This window comes from Tilletiopsis washingtonensis (genome assembly GCF_003144115.1).
Source record: "Tilletiopsis washingtonensis strain MCA 4186 unplaced genomic scaffold FA09scaffold_9, whole genome shotgun sequence".
Classification (NCBI taxonomy): Eukaryota; Fungi; Basidiomycota; class Exobasidiomycetes; order Entylomatales; genus Tilletiopsis; species Tilletiopsis washingtonensis.
This window is the reverse complement of record NW_020312006.1, coordinates 371,493-392,295: the sequence shown is the minus strand read 5'-3', so window position 1 is coordinate 392,295 and position 20,803 is coordinate 371,493. Positions and strand designations below refer to the sequence as shown.

Genomic DNA, 20,803 nt, shown 5'->3' with positions numbered 1-20,803 from the left:
CGGACGCAGCCGATGCCGGGCAGAACAGCTGCAGAGCAAGCGGCGGCGCAGATGCGCGCCGCGTGTCACGCTAGCCGGTTAAACTGGGGGGACGCTCAGGTCTGAGGCGTCGTGCGGCGGCGGCGGAGCGGCGCAGAAGCACGATCCTAAGCTCGGACGCCTCGTCGAAGCTGGCGGCTGAGCCGGAGGCGGAGCGGGAGGGTGCAGCACCCGCACACCGATGCCGAGGCGGAGCGACGGCGAGGCGCAGCGCTCAGCAGCTGGCTCAGAATGCCGCTGTTCTCCAGCCGCGGCACCACCGGGCTGAGGTGCTGCAATGCCTGCGGGGATGCAGGTCTCCTCTCCGCACGTCCGAACAAGGCGGCCGCAAAGCACAGCCGCAGCACCAGCACGGCAGCACCAGCAGCGACTCGGCGCCGGCGTCGGCGACGCGACGTTGTCGGGCAGTCTATCGCTCGCCGTCGGCGGTACCTTGCGCCTGCAGCGCTGCTGCAGCACGCTGCTGCAGCTGTCTGTCCAAAAACGCAAACGCAGCCGGCTTGGAAGCGCCGCACCCGGCAGAGAACGAGCCGGCGCGCGCGTCAGGGTCGCCGAGCGGACGTGTGCCGCCACTCGCGCCTGCAGCAGCGCAGGTGCAGCGCGAGATCAGCGACGGACGCTGGCGCGCGTTGAGACTCGGACGTTTGCGAGCGAGAGAGTGCCGAGGCGATAAGCTGCGCGCCACGGCGTCAGACGAGCGGGCTGGGGAGGGGGGGCTGAAGCAGGAGCAGCACACGTGACGGCGGAGCAAAGCCACGCGCTGGGGGCTGGCTGTGCTCTAGTGCTGCAGTGCTGCCTCGCCCGAGGCGCCACAGGCACACAGCACAGCCGACATCGACGTCCGCTCTCCTCGCATCCGGCATGGCAATCCGAGAGCCTCTTGGCAGCATGCCCATCCTGCCCTGACGCACAGCCTGCGGCGTCAACAGCACGGCTTCTGCGCACGCACCGCCCGCCGGCATGCGGCAGCGATCGAGGTCGCCGCGCCGCATGCCGCGCTCCTGCGCCATGCACCCTGCATCCTTCATGCTCGTCCTGCCCACGCTTCCGACGGGACGGGTACCGCAGCACGCAGAAGCCTCGGCGGCCGAGGCATGGCGTCCGGCAGACCCCAAGAGGCGAGGATCATCCGGGAGTTGCGACGCAACTGTCCGCCGCTCCGCCCGGCACGGGCGGCAGCCCCGGCCGCCCTTGCTTCGACGCTGCTCGACCCTCCCGGCACCCTCTGGCCTCCGCCGGAGGCCTGCGCGCTCGACGCCCCATTGCTACGTCTGCGTTGCCACAGCCTGCTCGCCGGCCACGTGTGTACTGCCTCCGTGTTGCCCTCGTCGAGCTGCGCCCACAGGAATGGTACGCGGACGCGGAGGGTGCCGGACACCGGAGAGATGCCTGAGCGCAAGAGGCCGCACGTCTGGCGATCAGGCGTGGCAAGCTCTGCTCACGCAGCATCAAGCGCCGTCGAGCATGACCCCAGCGCTACGCTATGTATGCTTTTCTGTTTTCAAGCGCTGGCAGGTAGTGCTTGACGGAGCCGTTCCAGGGCGCTCGTCGAGGCCGAGCGGCGGCAAGCGAGGCGGTTCGGGGTGCATGAGAGGCGCCCTCTCCCGCGGCACGCACGTTCGGCCCCAAGACTCGTGCTCGCTTGCGCCAAGGATGCCGTGCCTCGGGAGCGACCTCCGATGCTGCCGCATGTCGCCCCCGAGGCAAGGCACAGAGCACGCGGTCGATCCGCACAGTCGTCAGAAGAGGAGGCCCGAGTTGAAGCAGGGCTCGAGAGAGCCAAGCATGCGTGCAGCATCAGGCAGCTTCTCCGCTCAGGCGCAGAGACAGTCGCTCACTATCCCGCCTCGGAGCCATCAGATCGTAGGCAGTCTGAGTAGCACGTCAGAATGGCGCGACGGGCTCTCGGCGCATTGTACCGCACATCCACCGGCACCTGAGCGCTGCAGCCCATCGACAGGAATAGAGTTGCTGCGGCTGTGCTGGTACGCTAGCGCAGCGCTCGAGCTGGCCTCGCTTAAACCTCACGAGCGGCTTTGGACTAGCTGGGGAGCTCTGACTAGCGTGAGGCTCAACGAGCCGAGAGGGGCTGAGCTGCAGCAGCCGGTACAGGATGCAGCCATGCGGCTCCGAGGCCATCTGGCGGCGTCGACTGCTCCTGGGTTGTAGAGCAGCCCCCTCAGTGATCCTAGCGCATGCCACAGCCCCGGCGAAGCATGTAACGAGCAGGTCGTCTCTCCTGCACGCACACTGCACATTCTTTCTTTGCAGCGCTGCGAGCTCGATGCTGCGATACCGGGGCGGACAGCGCGACGCGGTTTGGGCAGGTGACATGAGCAGTCGTCCGACCAGCGTGTCCCGTCTGAGGCGATGGCTGTCCGAGGCATGCCGCAGAGGCTTCAGGATCGTGGACCTACGTGCGCACATGGCCGTTCCCGCTGCGCAGCCTTGGCTTGTGGCGATGCGGGTCAGACCATTCGAGTTCTGCCGGCCCGCGTACCGATCCCAGTGCCACTGGCTCTTCGCTGCACAAGGTATGTGGAGCCGTGGATGCGCCGCCACAAGACGAGATTGCCGAGGAGCGCACCGCACGGTGATGGACTCCGAGGACGACCAGTTGGCCGCATACCGGATGCTGCGACGCACTCCGCTCGGCCCGAGCGAGCGCGAGGGCATGCGTGGGTGCCTGCTTCTATGCCGGAGCGATGATGCAGACGCTTCCCTCGTGTGGGCGGGCTGCGAATACCCCACGTCTGGCTGGGTGCTGCATCGATGGGCGGCTTGCGTGAGACAGCGCTGCCTTCTGCCGGAGCGATCGCTGGGTCTGAGTCGAGGGCGTGTGGCACACGCTGCCCAAGCCACACGTCTCGCATGCCCTTTGGCGCGGCGCGCCTCAGCGATGCGCGCCCGCGCCGAGCGGAGCAGCGCCGGCGGCCGCGTGCGGACGTTCGGGTTGCGCCTGCGGCTAAAGCCTCATCAGCTTCATCCTTGGCGCTCAGAGGTCTACGATGCCGTCTGCGACGTACCGCTGCGGCTCGGAAGCCCGCGTCCGGCATCCGCTCGGTGGGTCTCGTGGCTGCAGCGCCTGGCTGGTCAGAGGGCGACGCCTGTCCGCCAGCTGTGCCGCCCACAGTGAGCTGCACAACGTTGCACGCGCAATCTCCCCTCCCGAGCCAATGAGGATGCTACGTAGCGCTACTGAGATTGCTCGGAGAGGGCCGGATATTGCGTCGGTGACCGCTGCACCAATCGAATTGCTTTCGCTGGAGTTCGGGAGTTGTTGCTTGTCGCAGAAGGACAAGCGGTGACAAGCGGATTGCTTGAGCGTGGCGAGCGCCGCCAAGGTGGAGCACTCGCTCCGGCGCGTACTGCGTGCATCTCGAAACGCTGAGCGCTGACCGCCTGCACAAGATACAGCTGGATCGAGAAAATCGAAGCAAAAGCGAAGCCTTGCCGGCTTCTGACGAGCCGATGGTAAGGAGGGCGGCGGCAGGCTCGTGTCGGAGGGGGCAAGGCAGCGCCACGTGGGTGCGGCGAGCAACACGCCGCGCCTCCCGACGCGTCGGCGCGCGTGGGAGCAACACCCACTCCGCCGCGCCTCGCAGACGTCTGCTGCGCTCCATATCGTCCCACTCACACCGTCTCACACCTTGCCGCAATGCCGCCCAAGCGCCCTGCTCCCGTCGCCAGCTCGAGCCGTCTACCCGCTGGCGGCGCCTCGAAGCGCGCGCGTGCCGCCTCCGAATCGTCCGGCGACGAGTCCTCCTTCCACTCGGGCTCGCAGGCCGCGTCGGGCTCCGAGGCGAGCGACGACTACTCGAGCGAGGACGACGGCTCGCAGGGCTCGCTTGTTGCGGGAGACGAGTCGGACTCGGCGTCTGAGGCAGAGGAGCACGGCGGCGGCGGTGGCGGCCGCAGCGAACGGCTCAGCGAGAAGGAGAAGCTGCGTCGCTGGCGCCGCGTCGGCGCAGAGGAGCGCGAGGCTGTGTGCAGCGAGGGCGGCGCCGTGTGGGCATGCGCTAGGTGAGTGGACTGCAGAGTGGACAGCAAATGTAGCGCGAGCAGCATGGAGCGCTTGTACGGGCTTGCAAAGCGAGGAAGCTCGGCGCAGCGTGGCCTGCAGGCAGCAGCCACCTGCCTACTCCTCCGCCAAGCACCATGCTGACCCACTTGAGCAGGCCAATCCTCGCGCAATTGCCGCGCAACCATCGCGCTTCAGCATCAGCAATCCTCTCGCGCTCCCTCACTCGCCTCGACGGCGCGCTCGAGCGTCTCCTGGTGCCGCCAACGAAGCCTCTGCCGGCGGGCACGGCGGGCACGAGCGGTGTCGGCGGCACAGCCAGCACTGCCGGCAGCATGGTGCGCTGGCGGGCGGAGCGCGAGGCGGGCATGGGTCTGGAGGAGGAGATAGACGCAGAGCAGAGTCTCCTGGGCGAAGGCGGTGATGAGGTACGTGCCCATACGGCAAGCATTGCGCGCAACGCTGACGCGCGCTCGCCAGGCGATGCTCGAGTCGCTTCTGCTGCCGGAAGCGCTGGAGACGGTGGCCCTCTCGGCGACGCTTCGCACCCAAGCGCAGGAGCTAGAGGCGCTGCAAGAGCGCGTCGAACGACTACGTAGACGGGCTGAGGACGCCGGCGAGGCTGTGAGTCTTTGCCCTGCCTCATTGGACGCTCGCTGCCGCTGACGCATAACTCAGCCGGCCCTGCGCCTGCCGCACGTCGAGGGGGGAGAGCTGAGCGTGGCGCAGGACGCGGCGATCGTGGGCCGCATCAAGCTGGAGCGCGAGCGCAGAAGGAAGCCGACCGCCAGCATCTTCCGGAACCTGGCGCGATGACACTCGAGCACCAAGATGCGTGTCGCAGCGGCATGTGCCCATGAGCGCGCCGCAGCATTGGCCAATCCTATACCCTTCGCGAGCCTTTCAGCCGCCGGATATGAGGCAGTGCGGCCGCCTGATCGCACTGCGTGTCTGTGCCGGGCCTGACCACGGCTGGCCATCCCGCATGATTGCGACCGCCGCATGCCGCGTCGTGGTGCAGCGGCCGATGACTGCTCCCTAAACAGACAGCGTCGCTGTCACACCCATTTGCTCTGCAAAGCCCGCATCTCATTCTCCGAGCTGTTTCCGCAGTTGCCTCACCTGCGCCTCCAGCTCCTCGCACTCTCGCTCGCCCTGCAACCGCGCCACCTCGACCTGCAGCTCGGCCGCGATGCCATCCGCCCACTTGCCCTCCAGCCGCTGCATCTCCGCCTTTGCAGCACGCTGGCGTTGCGCACGCGCCGAGTTCAGCGCTGCAGTGGCGGCTTGTGACTCGGAAAGCGAGGTCTGGTAGGCGGTGAGAGAGGAGGAGAGCTGGTAGTTGTGCAGCTGCCAGAGGTTGGCTGTGAAGGAGAAGCGTCAGTGGCCGGACAACGGACCGAGCCTCGGAGGTGCGTGTCGCTGAATGCGACGCACAGCTCCAGCTGGCGCTTCGCCCAGTCTCGCCGGGGTTCCTTCATACCCTACGCCAGAACATCAAGCGCGTACTCACCGCCCATCTTCCGCTCGACCTCCAGCGTCCCTCTCCGCGCCTCAGCGTACTCCAGCGCCGCATCTGCGCGCTGCAGCGCCTCCCTCCATGCCTCAGGCGAGCTCTCGGCCGGCGGCTGCAAGGCATAGCGACTTGGGTCGATCGCGCGTGTTGGCGCTGCGTCGGGGCCGGTCGTGGATGCGTAGAGCTCGGCGAGAGCAGGCGAAATCTGAAGTGGAGAAGAGTGTGAGTTGGAAAGCTGAGAGTGCATCTGAACACCTCCAGCGACCTCGAAGGCTTCACTGTCCCTCTGCGCTTCGCAGGCGCGGCACCGAAACGCAGAGGCATGCTTCGAGACATCACACCGTCGCGCGGGAGGCACCGGTCGCCCGTAGACATGCGCACCTTGCGCTGAGCTCTGCACCTGATCGCACGTCGCAAACCTGGCGCAACACCTCTCCCACTGCCCCTCAGCCTCTCCTTCTAGCACGCACCTCAAACACAGCGCTTGGCGGCGGCAGGCGCGCGTCATCGTCATCAGGCCGGTGCGGCATGCGCGCCTGCTCTGCAGCGATGAGGCGCTGCACGGCCTGCGCCGTGGCGGGCTCGGGCGCGCCGTCGGCGTACGGCAGGGCGTCGAAGGCGGGCGTGAGACGGGCGGCCATGGCTGCGGGGTATCGGGTGCGGGTGGGAGGGAGGAAGGAGGTGGAGCTGGCCGACGGCGGCTGCGAGCCTGCGCTGCCGCGACTGTAGAGCCAGCGTCACGTGCTGAATAGAGCGATTACAAGCCCCCCCGCGCCGCCCAATAGAAGCGGGCGCGTGCACCGTGGGACGCTCATCGCCGCGGCGCTGCCACCTAAGCAGCCGCGGCCAGCCTTCCGAGGCCGCTCCGCGATCGCAGCCTCTCTCCCACCCCATCCCCTCCCCCTCACCATGGCTCTTCCCGCGCGTCTTCTCGCACGCGCTGCACCGGCAGTGCGCTCCGGCGCTGCGGCGCCGCGCGCCCTTGCTGCGGCCTCGCGCGCCCTCTCCTCGGCGGCGCCGCGTGCCAACATCCAGGGCGTGGCGGGCGACAAGGGTGCGTGCTCGTGCGCAGTCTGGAGGACATGGAGGACATGCGCTAGTGGGACGGCGCGCGGGAGGCAATCTGGCCGACTCGGGCGCTGTCTCTATGACCCAGCTGCGCCTGGTGCTGGGTCTCAGTAGCTTGAGAGACCAGCGGCGGGCCCTGCTGCTCCTGCCCTGGCTTGCAGCAGCCGCGGCGATGCCGCCAGGACAGTCCGGCATCTCGGAACGCCCAGGGCTCGCTCTGTCTTACGCTCACTCGTCTCTCTGCTCCGATTGTTGATCGCTCCTCCGCTCGCAGTCAACCCGCACTCGCCCTTCCCGCTCTCGCCCGGCGAGAACCAGGCGGAGAAGTACCGGGACATCATCAAGGGCCTGCACGACTACGGCGCCTACATCACCAGCTGTGCGTATCTCGTGGCCGGTCAGGCGGAGGAGCAAAAGAGAGAGCTAGCAGGAGCGGGATAGGCATGGAGGAGAGAGGCTAAAGAGACAGGGAAGAGGACTGCTAAGTGTTGCGGGCGAGCGCAGGGGACCAGACTTGAGTCGAGAGAGGGTCGGGAAAGCACAGGCGGCGAGCTGCAGCACCACAGGCTGGCCAGTCGCGGGTGACCAGCCTTGAGTCGAGAGAGGGACGGGGAAGCACAGGCGGCGAGCTGCAGCACCACAGGCTGGCCAGCACTGTCCTCGTCGCTTGAGATGCATGCCAGATCTTTCTGCATCGCCTCGACGCAGCTGTTGGGCTTTCTCGCGCCTGAGGCTTGGCTTTTGGCCTCATTTCGGCGCACAGTGGGCCAAGGTAAGGCGCTTGCGCTCGCTGGCTTGCCATTACGGTGTGTGCTGCGTCAATTGCGCGAAGCTACCGCCACAGCGATGCATGCTCGCCCAGCTCGCATGCGCCGGTGCATCTTCCGCCCAGCCGCTATGCCCCGATGACGACCGTGCCGCACGGCTTGCTCACACTGCGCACACAGGCCTGCCCAAGTTCATCCAGCAGTTCTCCGTGGTCAAGGACGAGCTGACGCTGTACATTGCGCCGTCTGCGGTGGAGCCGGTGCTGCTGTTCCTGCGCGACCACGCGCAGACGCAGTTCAAGGCGTGCATGGACATCAGCGGCGCCGACTACCCGACGCGCAGCCAGCGCTTCGAGGTCGTGTACCACCTGCTGAGCGTGCGCTACAACGCGCGCATCCGCGTCAAGACGTACGCCGACGAGGTGACGCCCGTGCCCTCGGCCACGGGCATCTTCCGCAGTGCCGACTGGTACGAGCGCGAGATCTGGGACATGTACGGCGTCTTCTTCGTCGGCCACCCCGACCTGCGCCGCATCCTCACCGACTACGGCTTCGAGGGCCACCCGCTGCGCAAGGACTTCCCCCTCTCGGGCTACTCCGAGGTGCGCTACGACGAGGAGAAGAAGCGTGTCGTGCACGAGCCGCTGCAGCTGGCGCAGGCATTCCGCGACTTCAGCGGCACCAGCCCGTGGGAGCAGGTCGGCGAGGGCAAGAACTACCAGGTGAGCGTGTGCCGTACAGGAGGGCTGGAGCATCGCACTGACTGCAGCTCTGCCTCCCTGTCTCCAGCCGCAGGGCTACACGCTTGTGCCGCCGAAGGAGGAGAAGGAGCCGGAGAAGAAGTGAGCGCGCAGACGGACCGGGCTGGCGCGATGGGGCGAAGAGGGTCTGGCACGCGTCTGCCAGTCGTCTGCTCGACTCTTGTGCCTCCTGCTGTGCTGTTCCGTGCTTCCTCTTGCAATCAGATCTAGATACAGACCGGACGACTGATCGCTGCGAGCGCTGCGGGGCGCCGCACGGACGAGGGTGCTGCTGGGAAGCGTCACGTGATGCGCTCCACATGAGGCGGCGGCGCAGCTGCCTCGAGGTGCGCAGCCCTCAGCCACCTCCTTCCTGTCTTCCACCACCTCTCACCCCCGACACACTCCTCCCACTTCGCCAAGCATGTCCGAGTTCTGGGTGTCGCGCAAGCGCTGGACGTGTCCGTACTGCGACATTACCATCAACGACGATGTGCCGTCGCGCATGCAGCACGAAGGCGGCATGCGCCATAAGGGCAACGTCGAGCGCTCCCTCAAGGAGACGTACCGCAAGGGCGAGCAGGCGCGCCGCGACGAGGAGAAGGCAAAGGCTGAGATGCGCAAGATCGAGAAGGTGAGTGCTGCAGCGGACCTGCTCTGTGTGGGCGGGCAAGGGAGCGCGAGCTGCTCGCCAGACAGCCCCAGGCACATCGGACGAAGGCACATCTCTCGCTGTCAGGCATCAACTGACACACCTCCTCTGTGCAGCTCGCAGCAGCAGCGAATGCACTCGACAACAACGGCGAGGGCTCTTCCTCGTCATCCCTCGCAGCCGCAGCCAAGGAGGCCGCCGCGCGGCGCGAGAAGGAGGCGGCAGCCGGCGCAGCCAAGAAGCCCGCCTGGCGGCCAGCGGACAAGCTGGCGGCCTACTCGAGTGCCGCCTCGCTCGGCTTTGCCGATGCCGACGGCGAGACGCCCGAGACGCGGGCAGCGCGCGAGCTGGCTGAGCAGCGTGCCAAGGAGGGCGTGGCAGGCGAGTGGGAGGTCGTAGCGCCACCGCCACCCCCGCCGATCGCGCCACCACCAGCGGCGGTGATGCTTGGCTCGGAGCAGCAGGAGCGCGAAGAGGCACGCGCGTACAAGATTAAGGAGAAGCGGGCTGCCTTTGACAGCTACGACGACGACGAGGATGAGAAGCCGGAGATCGTCGTCAAGAAGCGCATCAAGCTGGAGAGCAAGGAGCAGCAGGCGGCGCGAGAAGCGCAGGAGCGCAAGCACCGCCTGCCACAGTGGCAGGCACTCAAGCTCGAGCCGAAGAAGCAAGAGCAGCCAGACGCTGCTGTGCCGAAGAAGGAGGAGCTGGGCGAGCCGGAAGAGCAGGCTGACAAGACAGACGAGCCGAAGGCAGAGCCAGAACAAGCTGGCAGTGCGCCGCCGGACGAAGCAGCGCCGCCGCCTGCTGCGCCGAAGGAGGAGACGCCAGAGGCAGGCGGCAACAGCGGCGGTGGCATGTTCAAGAAGCGCCGGGCCGGCGCGGGCGCTGGTGCCAAGAAGGTCAGAGCTGTGTAGGGCAGAGCGCAATATACCATCAGCCGCAGCAGGTGCGGCCCAGCGAAGAAGCACGGGGGTGTAGAGATGCATTGAGAGGGCCGAGAAGGGATGCTGAATGAGGGTAACACGGTATGAGAGCTGTATGTGGGGGGCAGAGACTGGGCAGGGGCGCCAGAGAGGCTAGATGAGTGGAAGGAGCGGCAACGGAACAGGACGAAACGCAGGGGAGAGAGGGAGCGGAGCACGGTCACCTGAGGCCGCGCGACGCATGTGCCAGACGGCCGGCGCCGTCGCCCGAGCCCGGTGCACCTCTGCGCTTTGCGCTCTTTGCGTCCTCCTCGCTGACCTCAAAGAGCGCCCACATGCGCAGGCTCTCGTCATCGCCGATGGTCGCGACGGTCTGGCCGTCAGGGCTGAGCGCCGAGTTGCGAATGACACGGCCGTCGTGCGGCGCCTCGATGGTGGCGATATTGCTGCCCGCTGGATGCGCCCAGACGGAGATGGCGCCGGCACGCTCGTACGCTGCGCCCACGGCCTCGCCGTGGATCGAGGCAATCTCGCGGTGCTGCTCGCTCCAGTGCAGTCCGACGACCTGGTGATCCGTCTTGATGCTTTGCGTGCGCGAGCCGGCCGTCACGTTCCAGAAGTGGATGTTGCGGTCCGCAGAGCCGCCGCCGGTCGCGAGGATGCTGTCGTTCCAGGGGCACCATGCCAGAGCCTGGGGAAAGCAGGGATCAGCTTCGAGGATCGACTGCAGGAGCCACAGCGCCAGAGCTCACCTTGACCGCAGCGCTGTGCACGTTCTTGCGCAGGCGCGGCGCATCGGAGCGCCGGTCCCACACCTGCACCACGTTGTCGTTACCGCCGCTCGCCAGCAGCACGCCGTCGCGGCGCCACGCCAGACCGCACACGGCGCCGGCGTGGGCATTGGGCAGCTCGCGGACGACGCTCTCGCGCACACGCACGTCGTGCTCGCGGATCAGGCCACTGGCAAAGCCGAGGCTGAGCATGCCTTCGTCGCCCCACGCGCAGGCGTTCACGTCCACGCAGTCGGCGCCGCCCTCAGCGGAAGGCCGCAGTGTGCGCAGGCGCTGCTTCGACGCCGCATCCCAGATCTGCATGTGTCCGCTGGCCGTGCCGACGGCGAGCGACTGGCCATCGCCGTTCCATCGCAGGCTGGTGATGGCGCCGTGCGCGCCGCCGCCGAAGCGCTCGCTCTGCTCCTGCAGGTCCAACAGCATCTCGACCTCGCCCGTGTCGCCGTTCCAAAGGTGCACGCACTCGGCCAGGCTCACGGCCAGCACGTTGCGGCTGCTCCAGTGCAGCGTGTTGCGGTAGAAGTCGGGCGCCACCGCGACGGCGTCGAGCGTCTTGATGGCGTGCGTCTGGATCTTGCGCCGCCCTCCCGCGAGCAGACTCGACGGCAGCGCAGCCTTGGCGCGCGTGGCGGCGTAGCGTGCTCGCACGTCGGGCTGGCTTAGCGACGGCGGTGCGGCGGCGCTAAAGGAGAGGATGCGCTGCTGCGGCACGCCTCCATCATCGAACGACGGCAGCTCGGCACCGGCGCCGGCCACGTCGGTGGGGATCTGGTTCGCCGCCGCAATGCTCTGGCTCAGGCTCACGTCGTCGCACGTCGACGAGGCCGACGACGACGCGTGTGCGCTGTGCAGCGTCTCGCCGCCCGTGTTGTCGAGCAGCGAGTCGTGCGAGCCGCCCTGGCTGCGCGAGAGCTCGCGATTCGGGATGAAGCGGTCACCGCGCTGTGAAGAGAGGATGAGCACTGCTACTGACTGCTATTTGGAACTGCCCTGTCCGCTTCAGATGCGACTCACGCTCTGCGAGTGAGCGCTCTTGCGCGGCTTGGCGCTGCCGTCCGCCTCCCAGTCCTTGGTGAGGTCGAGGGCGAGGTGTGCGCCCGGCGGCGGCAGCGTCTCCTCACGCGCTGCGGCCGCCGAGGCAGGCATGTGCTGGCGCAGCGTTGATGCGCCGCCGCGAGCACCAAGGCCCGAGGCGGCGGCGCCCTTGCCGCCGCGGTGCGCGGGCAGGGCGTCGAGGCGCGCGGCGGCCATGTTGCTCGAGAGGAGCGCGAGCGGCGAGTCGGTCGGCGCGCCGCCGCCGGGGCCGCGGCGGACGGGTGTGCAGGGAGCCATTGGAGAGGTCGGCGCTGGAGAGATGGGAGGAGAGCAAGAGGGTCAGGAAGCAGAGGGGGTGCCGCGGTAGATGTTGCTCTCTCGGGCCGAGGTGTTGGACTCGCACGGCGCGAGGCGTCACGTGCGCCGCCTCCACGTCGCCAGCTCATGCACGGGGCTCCCGCGGCGCACTCCCGAGTGCCGGCGCGCCTGAGCTTGCGCCACGGCACGACGGCGCGCCACGACGAAGGCGCAGCGCCGCACCGCGAGGAGGCCGCTTTGTCGCCCAGGGGTCGTGTCGGCGTCGCAGCGCGCACCTTCCCGCCACGACCACTCCACCACCGCCGCCCACGATGCAGTACAAATACGACGAGGAGGGCGGGCAGTTCCTCACCTTTGTGCTCACCTTCCTGCTGCTCGTGCTGCTGCCGCTCACCTACTCGCTGCTCACGTCGCGCGTCAGCGCAAAGGGCAAGCAGGGCTGGCTCGATGCGCGCGGCCAGAAGGTCGCCGCCATCCGCCGCCTCGCGCGCCGCAGCCTGCGCAACCCCAAGATCGGGCGCCGGTGAGTGGCAGCAGTGCAGGCCTGTGGGAGGGCGTCGAGATGCAGCAGCGTCGGCAGGGTGAAGGGCGCCAGTGGCTGGCAGTTGGCTCGTGCGCCAGACGGCAGGCACAGCAGCGCAGGGCCACGCGCAGTGCCGAGCATGACTGGCGTACCTGCCGCGCCGGAGGGGTCACATGTTCCGCGCCGTCTCTCCCAGCATCTGGCTCACACTTCAGCACACAGGCTTCTCCTCGTCGTCGTCGGCTGGATCTCCGTCTTCTTCCTCGTGCAGCGCATCGCAAACGCCGCCTCGAACAGCTCGCACGCCGTGTACGACCCGTTCAGCATCCTCGGCATCACCGCCAGTGCCACGGAGAAGGAGATCAAGAAGCACTACAAGAAGCTCAGCATCAAGTTGTGAGTGTGAGAGCGAGCAGGCCGAACGATGTGGCGAGAGGCTGTATCGGCGCGACGCGCGGGCCGACGAGCGAGCGGACAGAGCGGAACAGGGACTGCCGGCCGACCATGTCGCGCCCGAAAGCCTTCGATTCGCCGCGCTGGACCTCTGACTGACGTGCGCGCCCAGTCACCCGGACAAGATCCGCCTGTCCGAGAACCAGACCAAGGAGGATGCCGAGTCGCACTACATCGACCTGACCAAGGCGTACAAGTCGCTCACCGACGAGACGATCCGCAAGAACTTTGAGCTGTACGGCCACCCCGATGGCCGTCAGGAGATGAGCATGGGCATTGCCCTGCCGACGTGGGTCGTCGAGGCGCAGAACAGCGGCTGGGTGCTGGGCGTGTATGGCCTGGTGTTCGGCCTGGGCCTGCCGTACCTCGTGGTGGGTGTCGCAGACGCACTGCTTGGCGCGCAGGCGTGCTCACGTATCTCTGGCAGGCTCGCTGGTGGTACGGCTCGCGCGCGCGTACAAAGGACGGCATCATCAACTTGACGGCACAGAACTTCTTCCAGCACCTGCGCGAGGACACGCCGCCCGCGCGCATCCTCGCGCTGCTGGCCATCAGCGAGGAGTTTGTGGACCCGAAGCTGGAGAAGCGCGGCAAGGACGCCAACGAGGAGGACCTGAAGGTGCTCGAGACCCAGGTCCGCGAGCAGGTTGAGGCGCTCGGCCCGCGCTGGGCTCTTATCGAGTCGGTGAGTGAACGTGCTCGTGCTTCGTCTGGCAGGTCCGTTGCTGAACCCAGCGCTGCGCACAGTTCCGCACGCAGTCGATCCGCAAGACGCTCGTGCTGCTCTACGCCTACCTGCTGCGCATCGACACCAAGAACGCGACGCTGACCAAGGGTGCGTTGAGGCTCTTCATGGCCTGTGGCCACTCGCTGACGCAACACGCCTCACAGAGCGCTACGTCATCGGCGCCACGGCCGAGCGGCTCATCACCGCCATGCTCTCCATCTCGCTGGCGCACAACTGGATGGACCTGACGCTGCAGCTGATGGACATGCAGCAGTGCTTCGTGCAGGCTGTGCCGCCGGCCGTGGAGCTGCGTCCGGCCGCGGAGCTGATGCAGCTGCCGCACATGACGCTGCCCCTCGCGCTGGCCGTGACGCGCAAGGCGAAGCTCGGCGAGCTCGGCCTGCAGGGCTTCTGGAAGATGGAGGACGCGCAGCGCCGCAAGCTGCTCGGCGTCGGCAAGGAGGGCAAGGATGCGCTGAGCGCCAAGCAGTACGACGAGCTGATGCGCGTCGTGGGCGAGTGGCCGCGCATTGAGCTCGTCGACTCGTTCTTCAAGGGTGCGTTGCTTCTGCGTGCTGAAGCTCTGCATTTGCTCATATGTGCCTTCGCAGTCAACGGCGAGCGCCTCGTCACCACGGGCGCCATCGTGCAGTTCGTCATCAAGGCACGCACCCTGCCATTCCGCCGCGACGGCGTGATGCTCAACTCCGGCGCCCGCCCGGGCACCGAGGCCTCGCGCCGCGACGAGGAGTCGAGCGTGCGGCCATCGACCGAGGACGACGAGGAGGTCTCGCTCGACCACCTCATCGGCCGGACGGACACCAAGACGTCGAAGGAGGGCAAGCAGCCCGTCGGCGTTGCGCACGCCCCGCACTTCATTGAGGTGCGTTGCTCACGCATAGCCTGGCCCGCGAGACTTGTAGGCTGACCTGTGACTGCAGGAGCGCAAGCCGCAGTGGTGGGCCATGATCGCGGACCCCAAGCAGAGCCGCATCATTGTGCAGCCGACGCGCGTGACGGACATTGGGCCCGACGCCGTGCGCATGTACTCGGTGCAGTTCCAGGCGCCGCCGCAGCCCGGCCTCTACACCTTCACGGCGCTGCTCAAGAGCGACTCGTACCTCGGCTCCGATGCGGCGCTGCCCATCAAGCTCAAGGTCGAGGACCCGAGCGTGCTGGAGGACGACGTGCGCGAGGACGAGATCTCAGACCCGGACGAGGACACGTGAGTGGCTTTGTCTGCCGCCCGCATCTGCCTTTAGCTCACGCAACGCCGCAGCCTCGCCGGCCAGATGGCCGCCATGCGCGGCGAGAAGGTGCGCTCGGTGCGCTACGACGACGACGACGGGTCGAGCGGCACCGAGGCCGAGGGCGCCGAGGAGGAGGAGGCAGAGGAGAGTGACTGGGACTGAGCCAGTGACGCTGCATCAAAAGCAACGACTGCGCGTGCGGAGAACAGCACGCAGCGGGCTTGGACGCGCTCGTCGCCTGTCCAAGCCCGGTGTTCTGCTACAATAGACCTCTCACACCCGCGACAGTCCAGACTGAGCGCTAACCGAACCAGATCTCTTGTCGGCAGTGGCCGCAGCGGATGTGCGAGCAGCGCAGCTGTGCCTCGCACTGCAGGGCGTCGGCGGCGCTGTACCGCCCCTGAAAGATGACGTGCAGTGGCGCGTCTGGCGCAGTGACTGCACTGGCGGCGGCTGTGCCCTCCTCGACGGGCTCTACCGCTGTGATCTGGTCCGCGAAGCTCGGCGCAAAGCACAGCGCCTCATAGCCGACCTGCACGCCCTTGCCCGGGATGCGCTGGTGCGGCGCCTGCCGGCTGCCGATGACGAGCATGGCCTGCGTGACCACCACCAGCGGTGCTGCGGCCTTGTCGCTACCGCCAGGCTCGCTGTCAGACACGACAGAGGCGGGCAGATAGTGCTGCGCCAGGGCGCTGTTGCCGCCTTCGGAGACGCTGATGGGTGCGCTGCGCTCGTGCGGCGCGAGCGGGCGTGTCCAGGCATCTGAGTCAAAGGAGTCAGCTGGCGAGACAAGCCAACGGGTGCTGTTCCTGCTCACGTCGGTCAAAGCGCTCCGTCTTGACTACGGTGCGAACGTCTGCCAGGCCGGGCTCGCAGAGCAGACGGCGCACGAGATCTGCTCCGACTCCGCGCCAGCCGATGAGGCAAAGAGCACGCAGCGGATGCGCCGGCGCCGGCGACGGCAGAGGAGCGACGCTTGATGCCGTCTCGGGTTCGTCGAGCAGCGATAGCAGACGCAGTACTCGCACGAGCAAGCGTGCATCTGTGGCAGGCGAGGTGGGTGCGCCCAGATGCACCCTCGAGGCGTGCTTGGTGACTCCGGCGACCGTCTGATCTGACACCACCTCTTCGCTGCCGCGAGCTAGCACATGTCGGGTCTCCTCAGCCGCAATGCGCCACGTCGCCAGCGAGAGCGTGTGCGCCGGCAGCAGCAGCGGGTGCAAGCGTTGCCGCAGCACCGTGCACACTTGGTACGTGAAGAGCAGCTGGCTCGAGAGCGGCAGCAGGGCGAGGATGTGCAGCTGCAGCTCGAGCGGCAGCGCCAGGAGGGCCATCAGACGTGTCCGGCGCTTGGCACAGCCCGACTCGTCCTCGCGGGGCCGTGCGCTTGCACCACGCTCTCCGGCGCGAGACGGATGCCGGTGCGGGAGCTTGCGCGGCCCTGCTGATGCGATGCTTGACAGATGTCGACGCCGAGTGTTGGTTGTCGCGGAGCAGGTGGCTGTGCCGTGCGCCGTCAGCTCCACCCGCCGCCGCACACGGCGCCAGCTTCGGCGCGAGCGGCCGCCGAGATCCGCCCTCCTCGATGGCCCGATTCGACAGCAGTGGCCTGATCGTCCATCCGCACACGCCATGCCGATGCCACCGCTGTCGAAGGGCTGTGCAGACGTGCCACGCAAGCGAGCGCTGGCACAGCCAGAGATGGGGCCCTGCTGCTGCTGGGCGCTGTGGCGCGCAGCCGACGGACAGGTCGGAGGCCGCGGGCGGCTCTCCGCGCCCCGCACGGCGGCGTGCTGTCGTGTGCCCACGCATGACGGGTCCGGATGGTGCTGCGGTGCTCGTCCGCCGCCGCTGCCGCCTCATGCTGACATCTCGGGCTCTGTACCCCTCGAGAGCAGCAGCGGCCAGCCTTTGAAGCATGCTCCTGTCGTGCGGCAGGCTGACTTGGCCGGCAACGCCTTTCCGGCCCCCTCAGCATCAGCGAGCCATGCGCTGCTGGGCCGCGCCTCGCCTCCGCGCGCGTATCTGATCCGCTGGCCTCGCCGCATCCCATCTCTTGCGCCCGCCCCGTCTCCTGTCGCCGCTCTAGCCAAGCCTCTGCACTCATCAGACTTGCTTGAGTGCCCTCGCGCCTCTTTCGCCTCTCGCCGTCGTTCCACTGCAGCTGGTGCAGCCTGCCATCGCCAGCCACCTCTCGTGGCTGTCGCGCGCGTGCCTCGGAGATGTCTGCCTCACGTGCGCCTTGTCCGAGCGAGGCGCGAGCGAGCGGAGACGGGGCGGACGCCGCGGCGGCGCGCGGAGGAAGCAGGCCGCGCGCCAGAAGAACGCCTGCTGCATCTTGTCAGGCCACCCTCCGCACACTGGGCTCCTGCCTGGCGCTGCTAGCGCGAGCTGCCGCCCTGATGGGGCCTGATGCGCCGCGTCCGCCTGCTCGTGGCGTGCCCCGTCTCGCGGCGGGCGGCGCCACCGAGCGTTTATATTTTGGAGAGCAGCACGCCGCGGTACTGCCGCTGTGCTGTCGGCGTGCCGCGTGAGAGGCCGGCCGGCACGCAGCGCAGCAAGGGCGCTGCACCACGCCACATGGGCGGCGCGGCGGCGCAGGACGGCTGCTCCAACTCCAGCGCCCGCACGCCGGCGAGCCGCCTGCCGCGCGACACGGGTGCAAGGCGGCTTCGCAAGGCGCCTCGAGCGCGCTGCCGCTGCCGCCGTGCCGTGCCTCCGCGCCGCGCCGCTCCGGCGTCTGTGGCAGCGCCAGCTTCGCGAATTCGCAGGCGTGTCTCGCACCTCTCTCTCCATCACCTGACTCGGCTCCCTCGACGTTTGTTGCCGCCGACCTTGCTCTGCGTGCTGCTCACCCTCCCGCCACCACCTTCGCACCTGCCTCACCCACTCACGCTCCTTGACCGCCTCGCCTCGCACCCGCGGCGCCTTCTTCTACGCGCGCCGCCTCGCTCTCGTGTGTTTCTCTCACGCGCGTGCCGCTTCCTCGCTCTCTGCCTCGCACCTCCCTTTCGTCTGGCCTAGCCGCCTCGCCGCTTGCCCACGATGGACGTCGTGCTCCAGATCTTCGACCACTACCTGCTCGACGATGTCTACGCGTGGGCCCTGCCCGCCGTGCCCAAGGACATCTCTAAGGCCGTGGCACGCGCCAGCCCGAGCGCCATCCTGAACCTCACCTCCAACGTCATGGGCTGGACCGGCAAGGCCGCACAGGCCGCCGCAGCTGACGAGCGCAACGCCGTGCGCCTCTTGAACGCCAGCTCGTGGGGTCGCGACTACTGGCTGCGGTGAGTTTGGCCTGCGAGTCGCGTTGCCACATAAGAGCGGGGGCTGGCGACAGGTGGTAGCTGGCACGGTGACGGAGGCGCCTCAGCTTCCAGCCTCGATCACCAGCAGCGTTGCCAGCCGTGCTGCCACAGCGATTCGCGCGGTGGATTGGCAGCGGCGAGCTCGTAGCCGGCTCAGCGTGGCATGTTGCGCTGGCACGGTCCAGCCCAGACGTCCGCTCCTGCGCTGTGCCGGTGTCCGAGGCGCCATGCGCTGCTGCAAGCGCCTGCGCTTGGCTTGTTCTGAAGGGCTCGGTGTCCTGCCTCAGGTGAAGGGCTCGGTGTCCTGCCTCAGGCGCCCTTGCCCTTGCTGCTGGCTTTGCGCATACTGACAAGCGGCGCCTACAGGCAATGTATCTCGCTGTACGGCATCACATACCTCGGCATTCTGCTGCTGTACTTCTCCTTTGCCTCGCTCTCCTACTTCACCTTCTTCAACCACGACATGAAGAAGCACCCGCGCTTCCTCAAGAACCAGGTGCGCCTCGAGATCGAATCGTCGCTCAACGCCTTTGCGCCGCTCGACGCCCTCACGCTGCCGTGGTTCCTGGCCGAGGTGCGCGGCCACTCGATGCTGTACGACCACATCGGCGACTACGGCATCGCCTACGCGCTGTTCAGCATCCCGCTCTTCCTCGTGTTCACGGACTTCTGCATCTACTGGGTGCACCGCCTCGAGCACCACCCGCGGCTGTACAAGTACATCCACAAGCCGCACCACAAGTGGATCGGTGCGTAGCGCGTGCGTGCCTACTTTGACGCTCTTGCTCACGCCACGCGCAGTGCCCACGCCCTTTGCGTCGCACGCCTTCCACCCCATCGATGGCTACCTGCAGTCGCTGCCGTACCACATCTTCGTCTTCATCTTCCCGCTGCACCGCTTCATCTACATGGGCCTCTTCGTCTTTGTCAACTGCTGGAGCATCCTCATCCACGACTCGGACATGATCTGCAACTCGCCGCTCGAGAAGATCATCAACGGGCCAAGCCACCACACGCTGCACCACCTGGTGAGCCGCGCCGGCGACAGCACTGCGAGTGCCTGTGCTGACACCTCCTCCGCAGCACTTCAACGTCAACTACGGGCAGTACTTCACCGGCTGCGACCGGATGGGCGGATCGTACCGCGCGCCCAAGGCCGAGGACGACCCGTATCTCGACGTGCAGAAGGCGGAGCAGATGGCGGGCAAGAAGATGCAATGAGCGGCGCCCGTCTGCGTCTGCGCCAGGCTGGCCTGCGCAGTCTCGACGGCAGGCGGACACGAGGACCGAGCGGTGCAGGGCGTAGACGCGGACCGGGCTGCGCGGACGCTGCCAGGCCGACCATATACCATCACGCCTGGCCAGGCGGCCGACGATGCACCTCGTCGGCTGTCTGCAGTCCCGCACGCCATGCCTCGAGCATTGATGAGCGCGCAGACCAGTGGCCGGAGTCGCAGTGGTGCATTCTAGAGCGCCACTGCACTCCGACCTCCTCTCCGATGCTGCTCCTCTGCTCGCAGGCTGCGTCTGCCAGCCTGCTCTCTCTGCCCTCGTCCGCCTCGCCGTCGACTGTCTGACCTCGCCTTGCGAACCCTACTATCCCACCTGCTCATCCAGCTCCTTCTTGTCCCCGGTCCTGATGTTAATTGATCACGCTGCTCTTGGCCTCCATTTGTGCACGGACCGTTGGTGCTGCAGCCGTCTATCGTCCGCTGGCAAGTCAGTACTCGTCATCCGGTCCGTGCAGATCTCATGCGAGCCCCCTTGGACAGGGCGAACCGAGCGCTGGGTCACGCGCCCGCCTCGCCTCTGCCCTGCCAGCAGAGGCAAGCAAAGCCACAGCATGCAGGGCAGACGGAGACGCCGCATGCTCCGACTCGAGCCGCCGGCAAGGCGAGGTGATTGGCGAAAAAAGCGCCGGCAGATCCGTCGCTGCGAGCCGGACTGCCTGAAGTCACATCCCGAGTCGAGCCGCGGCCTCCGCTGCACCCTGCATCTGCATTCTGCATGCTGGACCCCTCTTCGCCTGTCGAGATGGACCCCAGTCTTCGCAGCCGGGCTAACACCTCAGCGAAGAACGCAGCGTGCAGCAAAAAGGGTACAGCCGAAGGCGTCCGACGAGCAGACGCAGCCACAGCGAGCCGCTTGTCGGTGTCCAGAGCTTTCCGCTGCAGTCTCCTAGCGGCGAGGCTCACGAACACGGCAGAGGGGAGAAGGCCGGCACTCGCGCTTCCGAACGGTCCACAGGGGCGTCAGATGGACCTTCGCTGTGCGCTGCACCTCCTGAGCGGCTGAAGACGCAGCGCAGAGCGTGCAGAAGGCAGCTCGAGGCGAGAGCTCGGCAGGCGAGAGCGTGGCTGTCACGCAGCAGGACGTACGCGCGCTACGGCCGGAGCGGCCGGTCGAGCTTTGCTCTGCTGACGCTCGGCGGGTCGGGTGGGCCTTACTTGTCTCGGGTCCGCGCATCCGGAGGCACCACGGCAGAACGCAGCAGCAGCGGCTCGCGGCCCGCGGATGTGCAGCATCAACACCCGCGCTCCGCCCAGCCGCCAGCGCAAAAAGGGCAAGTTGCCGCGGCGTGCCTTTGCTGTGACGCGGCGGCTTGCGGCTTCCGCCCGCCGATCTTGCTGCTCCGCCGCGCGAGGGCCGCGGCACGCGAGCAGCGGCAG

The 20,803-nt window shown here is 67.6% G+C and overlaps 10 protein-coding genes across 10 annotated transcripts; 6 read left to right on the top strand and 4 right to left on the bottom strand.

The window, feature by feature from the left end:
• The first annotated feature begins 1,254 nt into the window (after positions 1–1,254).
• FA09DRAFT_267330 (hypothetical protein) lies at positions 1,255–2,308 on the top strand. The gene has a single exon (XM_025739767.1). It carries the CDS (start codon positions 1,387–1,389, stop codon positions 2,206–2,208), a length of 822 nt encoding a protein of 273 aa, XP_025598781.1. The 5' UTR covers positions 1,255–1,386; the 3' UTR covers positions 2,209–2,308.
• Positions 2,309–3,646: 1,338 nt separating this feature from the next.
• Positions 3,647–5,026, top strand: FA09DRAFT_329557 (hypothetical protein). The gene is made up of 4 exons (XM_025742227.1): positions 3,647–4,062; positions 4,218–4,488; positions 4,541–4,684; positions 4,739–5,026. Exons 1-4 carry the CDS (start codon positions 3,698–3,700, stop codon positions 4,874–4,876), a joined length of 918 nt encoding a protein of 305 aa, XP_025598780.1. The 5' UTR covers positions 3,647–3,697; the 3' UTR covers positions 4,877–5,026.
• A 123-nt stretch (positions 5,027–5,149) lies between these two features.
• Positions 5,150–6,226, bottom strand: FA09DRAFT_360232 (hypothetical protein; the record flags this gene model as incomplete). Its single annotated transcript, XM_025745205.1, has 3 exons — positions 6,047–6,226; positions 5,574–5,781; positions 5,150–5,424 (listed from the first exon to the last, which is right to left on the bottom strand). Exons 1-3 carry the CDS (start codon positions 6,215–6,217, stop codon positions 5,150–5,152), a joined length of 654 nt encoding a protein of 217 aa, XP_025598779.1. The 5' UTR covers positions 6,218–6,226.
• A 195-nt stretch (positions 6,227–6,421) lies between these two features.
• On the top strand, positions 6,422–8,388 carry FA09DRAFT_329554 (F420H2 dehydrogenase). The gene is made up of 4 exons (XM_025742226.1): positions 6,422–6,630; positions 6,919–7,023; positions 7,592–8,133; positions 8,201–8,388. The coding sequence occupies exons 1-4, from the start codon at positions 6,486–6,488 to the stop codon at positions 8,255–8,257; spliced, it is 849 nt and encodes a 282-aa protein (XP_025598778.1). The 5' UTR covers positions 6,422–6,485; the 3' UTR covers positions 8,258–8,388.
• Positions 8,389–8,531: 143 nt separating this feature from the next.
• FA09DRAFT_329553 (hypothetical protein) lies at positions 8,532–9,768 on the top strand. The gene is made up of 2 exons (XM_025742225.1): positions 8,532–8,785; positions 8,920–9,768. Exons 1-2 carry the CDS (start codon positions 8,576–8,578, stop codon positions 9,718–9,720), a joined length of 1,011 nt encoding a protein of 336 aa, XP_025598777.1. The 5' UTR covers positions 8,532–8,575; the 3' UTR covers positions 9,721–9,768.
• A 181-nt stretch (positions 9,769–9,949) lies between these two features.
• FA09DRAFT_296952 (WD40 repeat-like protein) lies at positions 9,950–11,852 on the bottom strand (the record flags this gene model as incomplete). The annotated part of the gene is made up of 3 exons (XM_025740186.1): positions 9,950–10,420; positions 10,482–11,462; positions 11,535–11,852. 3 exons carry the CDS (start codon positions 11,850–11,852, stop codon positions 9,950–9,952), a joined length of 1,770 nt encoding a protein of 589 aa, XP_025598776.1.
• A 312-nt stretch (positions 11,853–12,164) lies between these two features.
• On the top strand, positions 12,165–14,655 carry FA09DRAFT_329549 (DnaJ-domain-containing protein; the record flags this gene model as incomplete). Its single annotated transcript, XM_025742224.1, has 7 exons — positions 12,165–12,396; positions 12,619–12,792; positions 12,962–13,220; positions 13,277–13,534; positions 13,597–13,684; positions 13,741–14,133; positions 14,188–14,655. Coding segments are annotated over exons 1-7 (1,696 nt in total), but the record flags the coding sequence as incomplete, so codon positions are not given.
• A 472-nt stretch (positions 14,656–15,127) lies between these two features.
• On the bottom strand, positions 15,128–16,160 carry FA09DRAFT_338359 (hypothetical protein; the record flags this gene model as incomplete). The annotated part of the gene is made up of 2 exons (XM_025744097.1): positions 15,128–15,588; positions 15,644–16,160. 2 exons carry the CDS (start codon positions 16,158–16,160, stop codon positions 15,128–15,130), a joined length of 978 nt encoding a protein of 325 aa, XP_025598774.1.
• A 1,711-nt stretch (positions 16,161–17,871) lies between these two features.
• On the top strand, positions 17,872–19,355 carry FA09DRAFT_325301 (hypothetical protein; the record flags this gene model as incomplete). Its single annotated transcript, XM_025741161.1, has 4 exons — positions 17,872–18,113; positions 18,501–18,883; positions 18,936–19,162; positions 19,218–19,355. 4 exons carry the CDS (start codon positions 17,872–17,874, stop codon positions 19,353–19,355), a joined length of 990 nt encoding a protein of 329 aa, XP_025598773.1.
• Positions 19,356–19,956: 601 nt separating this feature from the next.
• FA09DRAFT_329547 (hypothetical protein) lies at positions 19,957–20,700 on the bottom strand. The gene has a single exon (XM_025742223.1). It carries the CDS (start codon positions 20,598–20,600, stop codon positions 20,313–20,315), a length of 288 nt encoding a protein of 95 aa, XP_025598772.1. The 5' UTR covers positions 20,601–20,700; the 3' UTR covers positions 19,957–20,312.
• Positions 20,701–20,803: the final 103 nt, after the last annotated feature.

Excerpts from the sequence above, each read along its gene's own strand:
- FA09DRAFT_267330 (XM_025739767.1), top strand. The coding sequence starts at position 1,387 with ATGGTACGCGGACGCGGAGGGTGCCGGACACCGGAGAGATGCCTGAGC.
- FA09DRAFT_329557 (XM_025742227.1), top strand. The coding sequence starts at position 3,698 with ATGCCGCCCAAGCGCCCTGCTCCCGTCGCCAGCTCGAGCCGTCTACCC. Across the intron at positions 4,489-4,540 it reads TGGGCGAAGGCGGTGATGAG|GCGATGCTCGAGTCGCTTCT; the intron begins GTACGTGCCCAT and ends CGCGCTCGCCAG. Across the intron at positions 4,685-4,738 it reads CTGAGGACGCCGGCGAGGCT|CCGGCCCTGCGCCTGCCGCA; the intron begins GTGAGTCTTTGC and ends CGCATAACTCAG.
- FA09DRAFT_329554 (XM_025742226.1), top strand. The coding sequence starts at position 6,486 with ATGGCTCTTCCCGCGCGTCTTCTCGCACGCGCTGCACCGGCAGTGCGC. Across the intron at positions 7,024-7,591 it reads CGGCGCCTACATCACCAGCT|GCCTGCCCAAGTTCATCCAG; the intron begins GTGCGTATCTCG and ends CTGCGCACACAG. Across the intron at positions 8,134-8,200 it reads GCGAGGGCAAGAACTACCAG|CCGCAGGGCTACACGCTTGT; the intron begins GTGAGCGTGTGC and ends CCCTGTCTCCAG.
- FA09DRAFT_329553 (XM_025742225.1), top strand. The coding sequence starts at position 8,576 with ATGTCCGAGTTCTGGGTGTCGCGCAAGCGCTGGACGTGTCCGTACTGC. Across the intron at positions 8,786-8,919 it reads AGATGCGCAAGATCGAGAAG|CTCGCAGCAGCAGCGAATGC; the intron begins GTGAGTGCTGCA and ends TCCTCTGTGCAG.
- FA09DRAFT_329547 (XM_025742223.1), bottom strand. The coding sequence starts at position 20,600 with ATGCGCGGACCCGAGACAAGTAAGGCCCACCCGACCCGCCGAGCGTCA.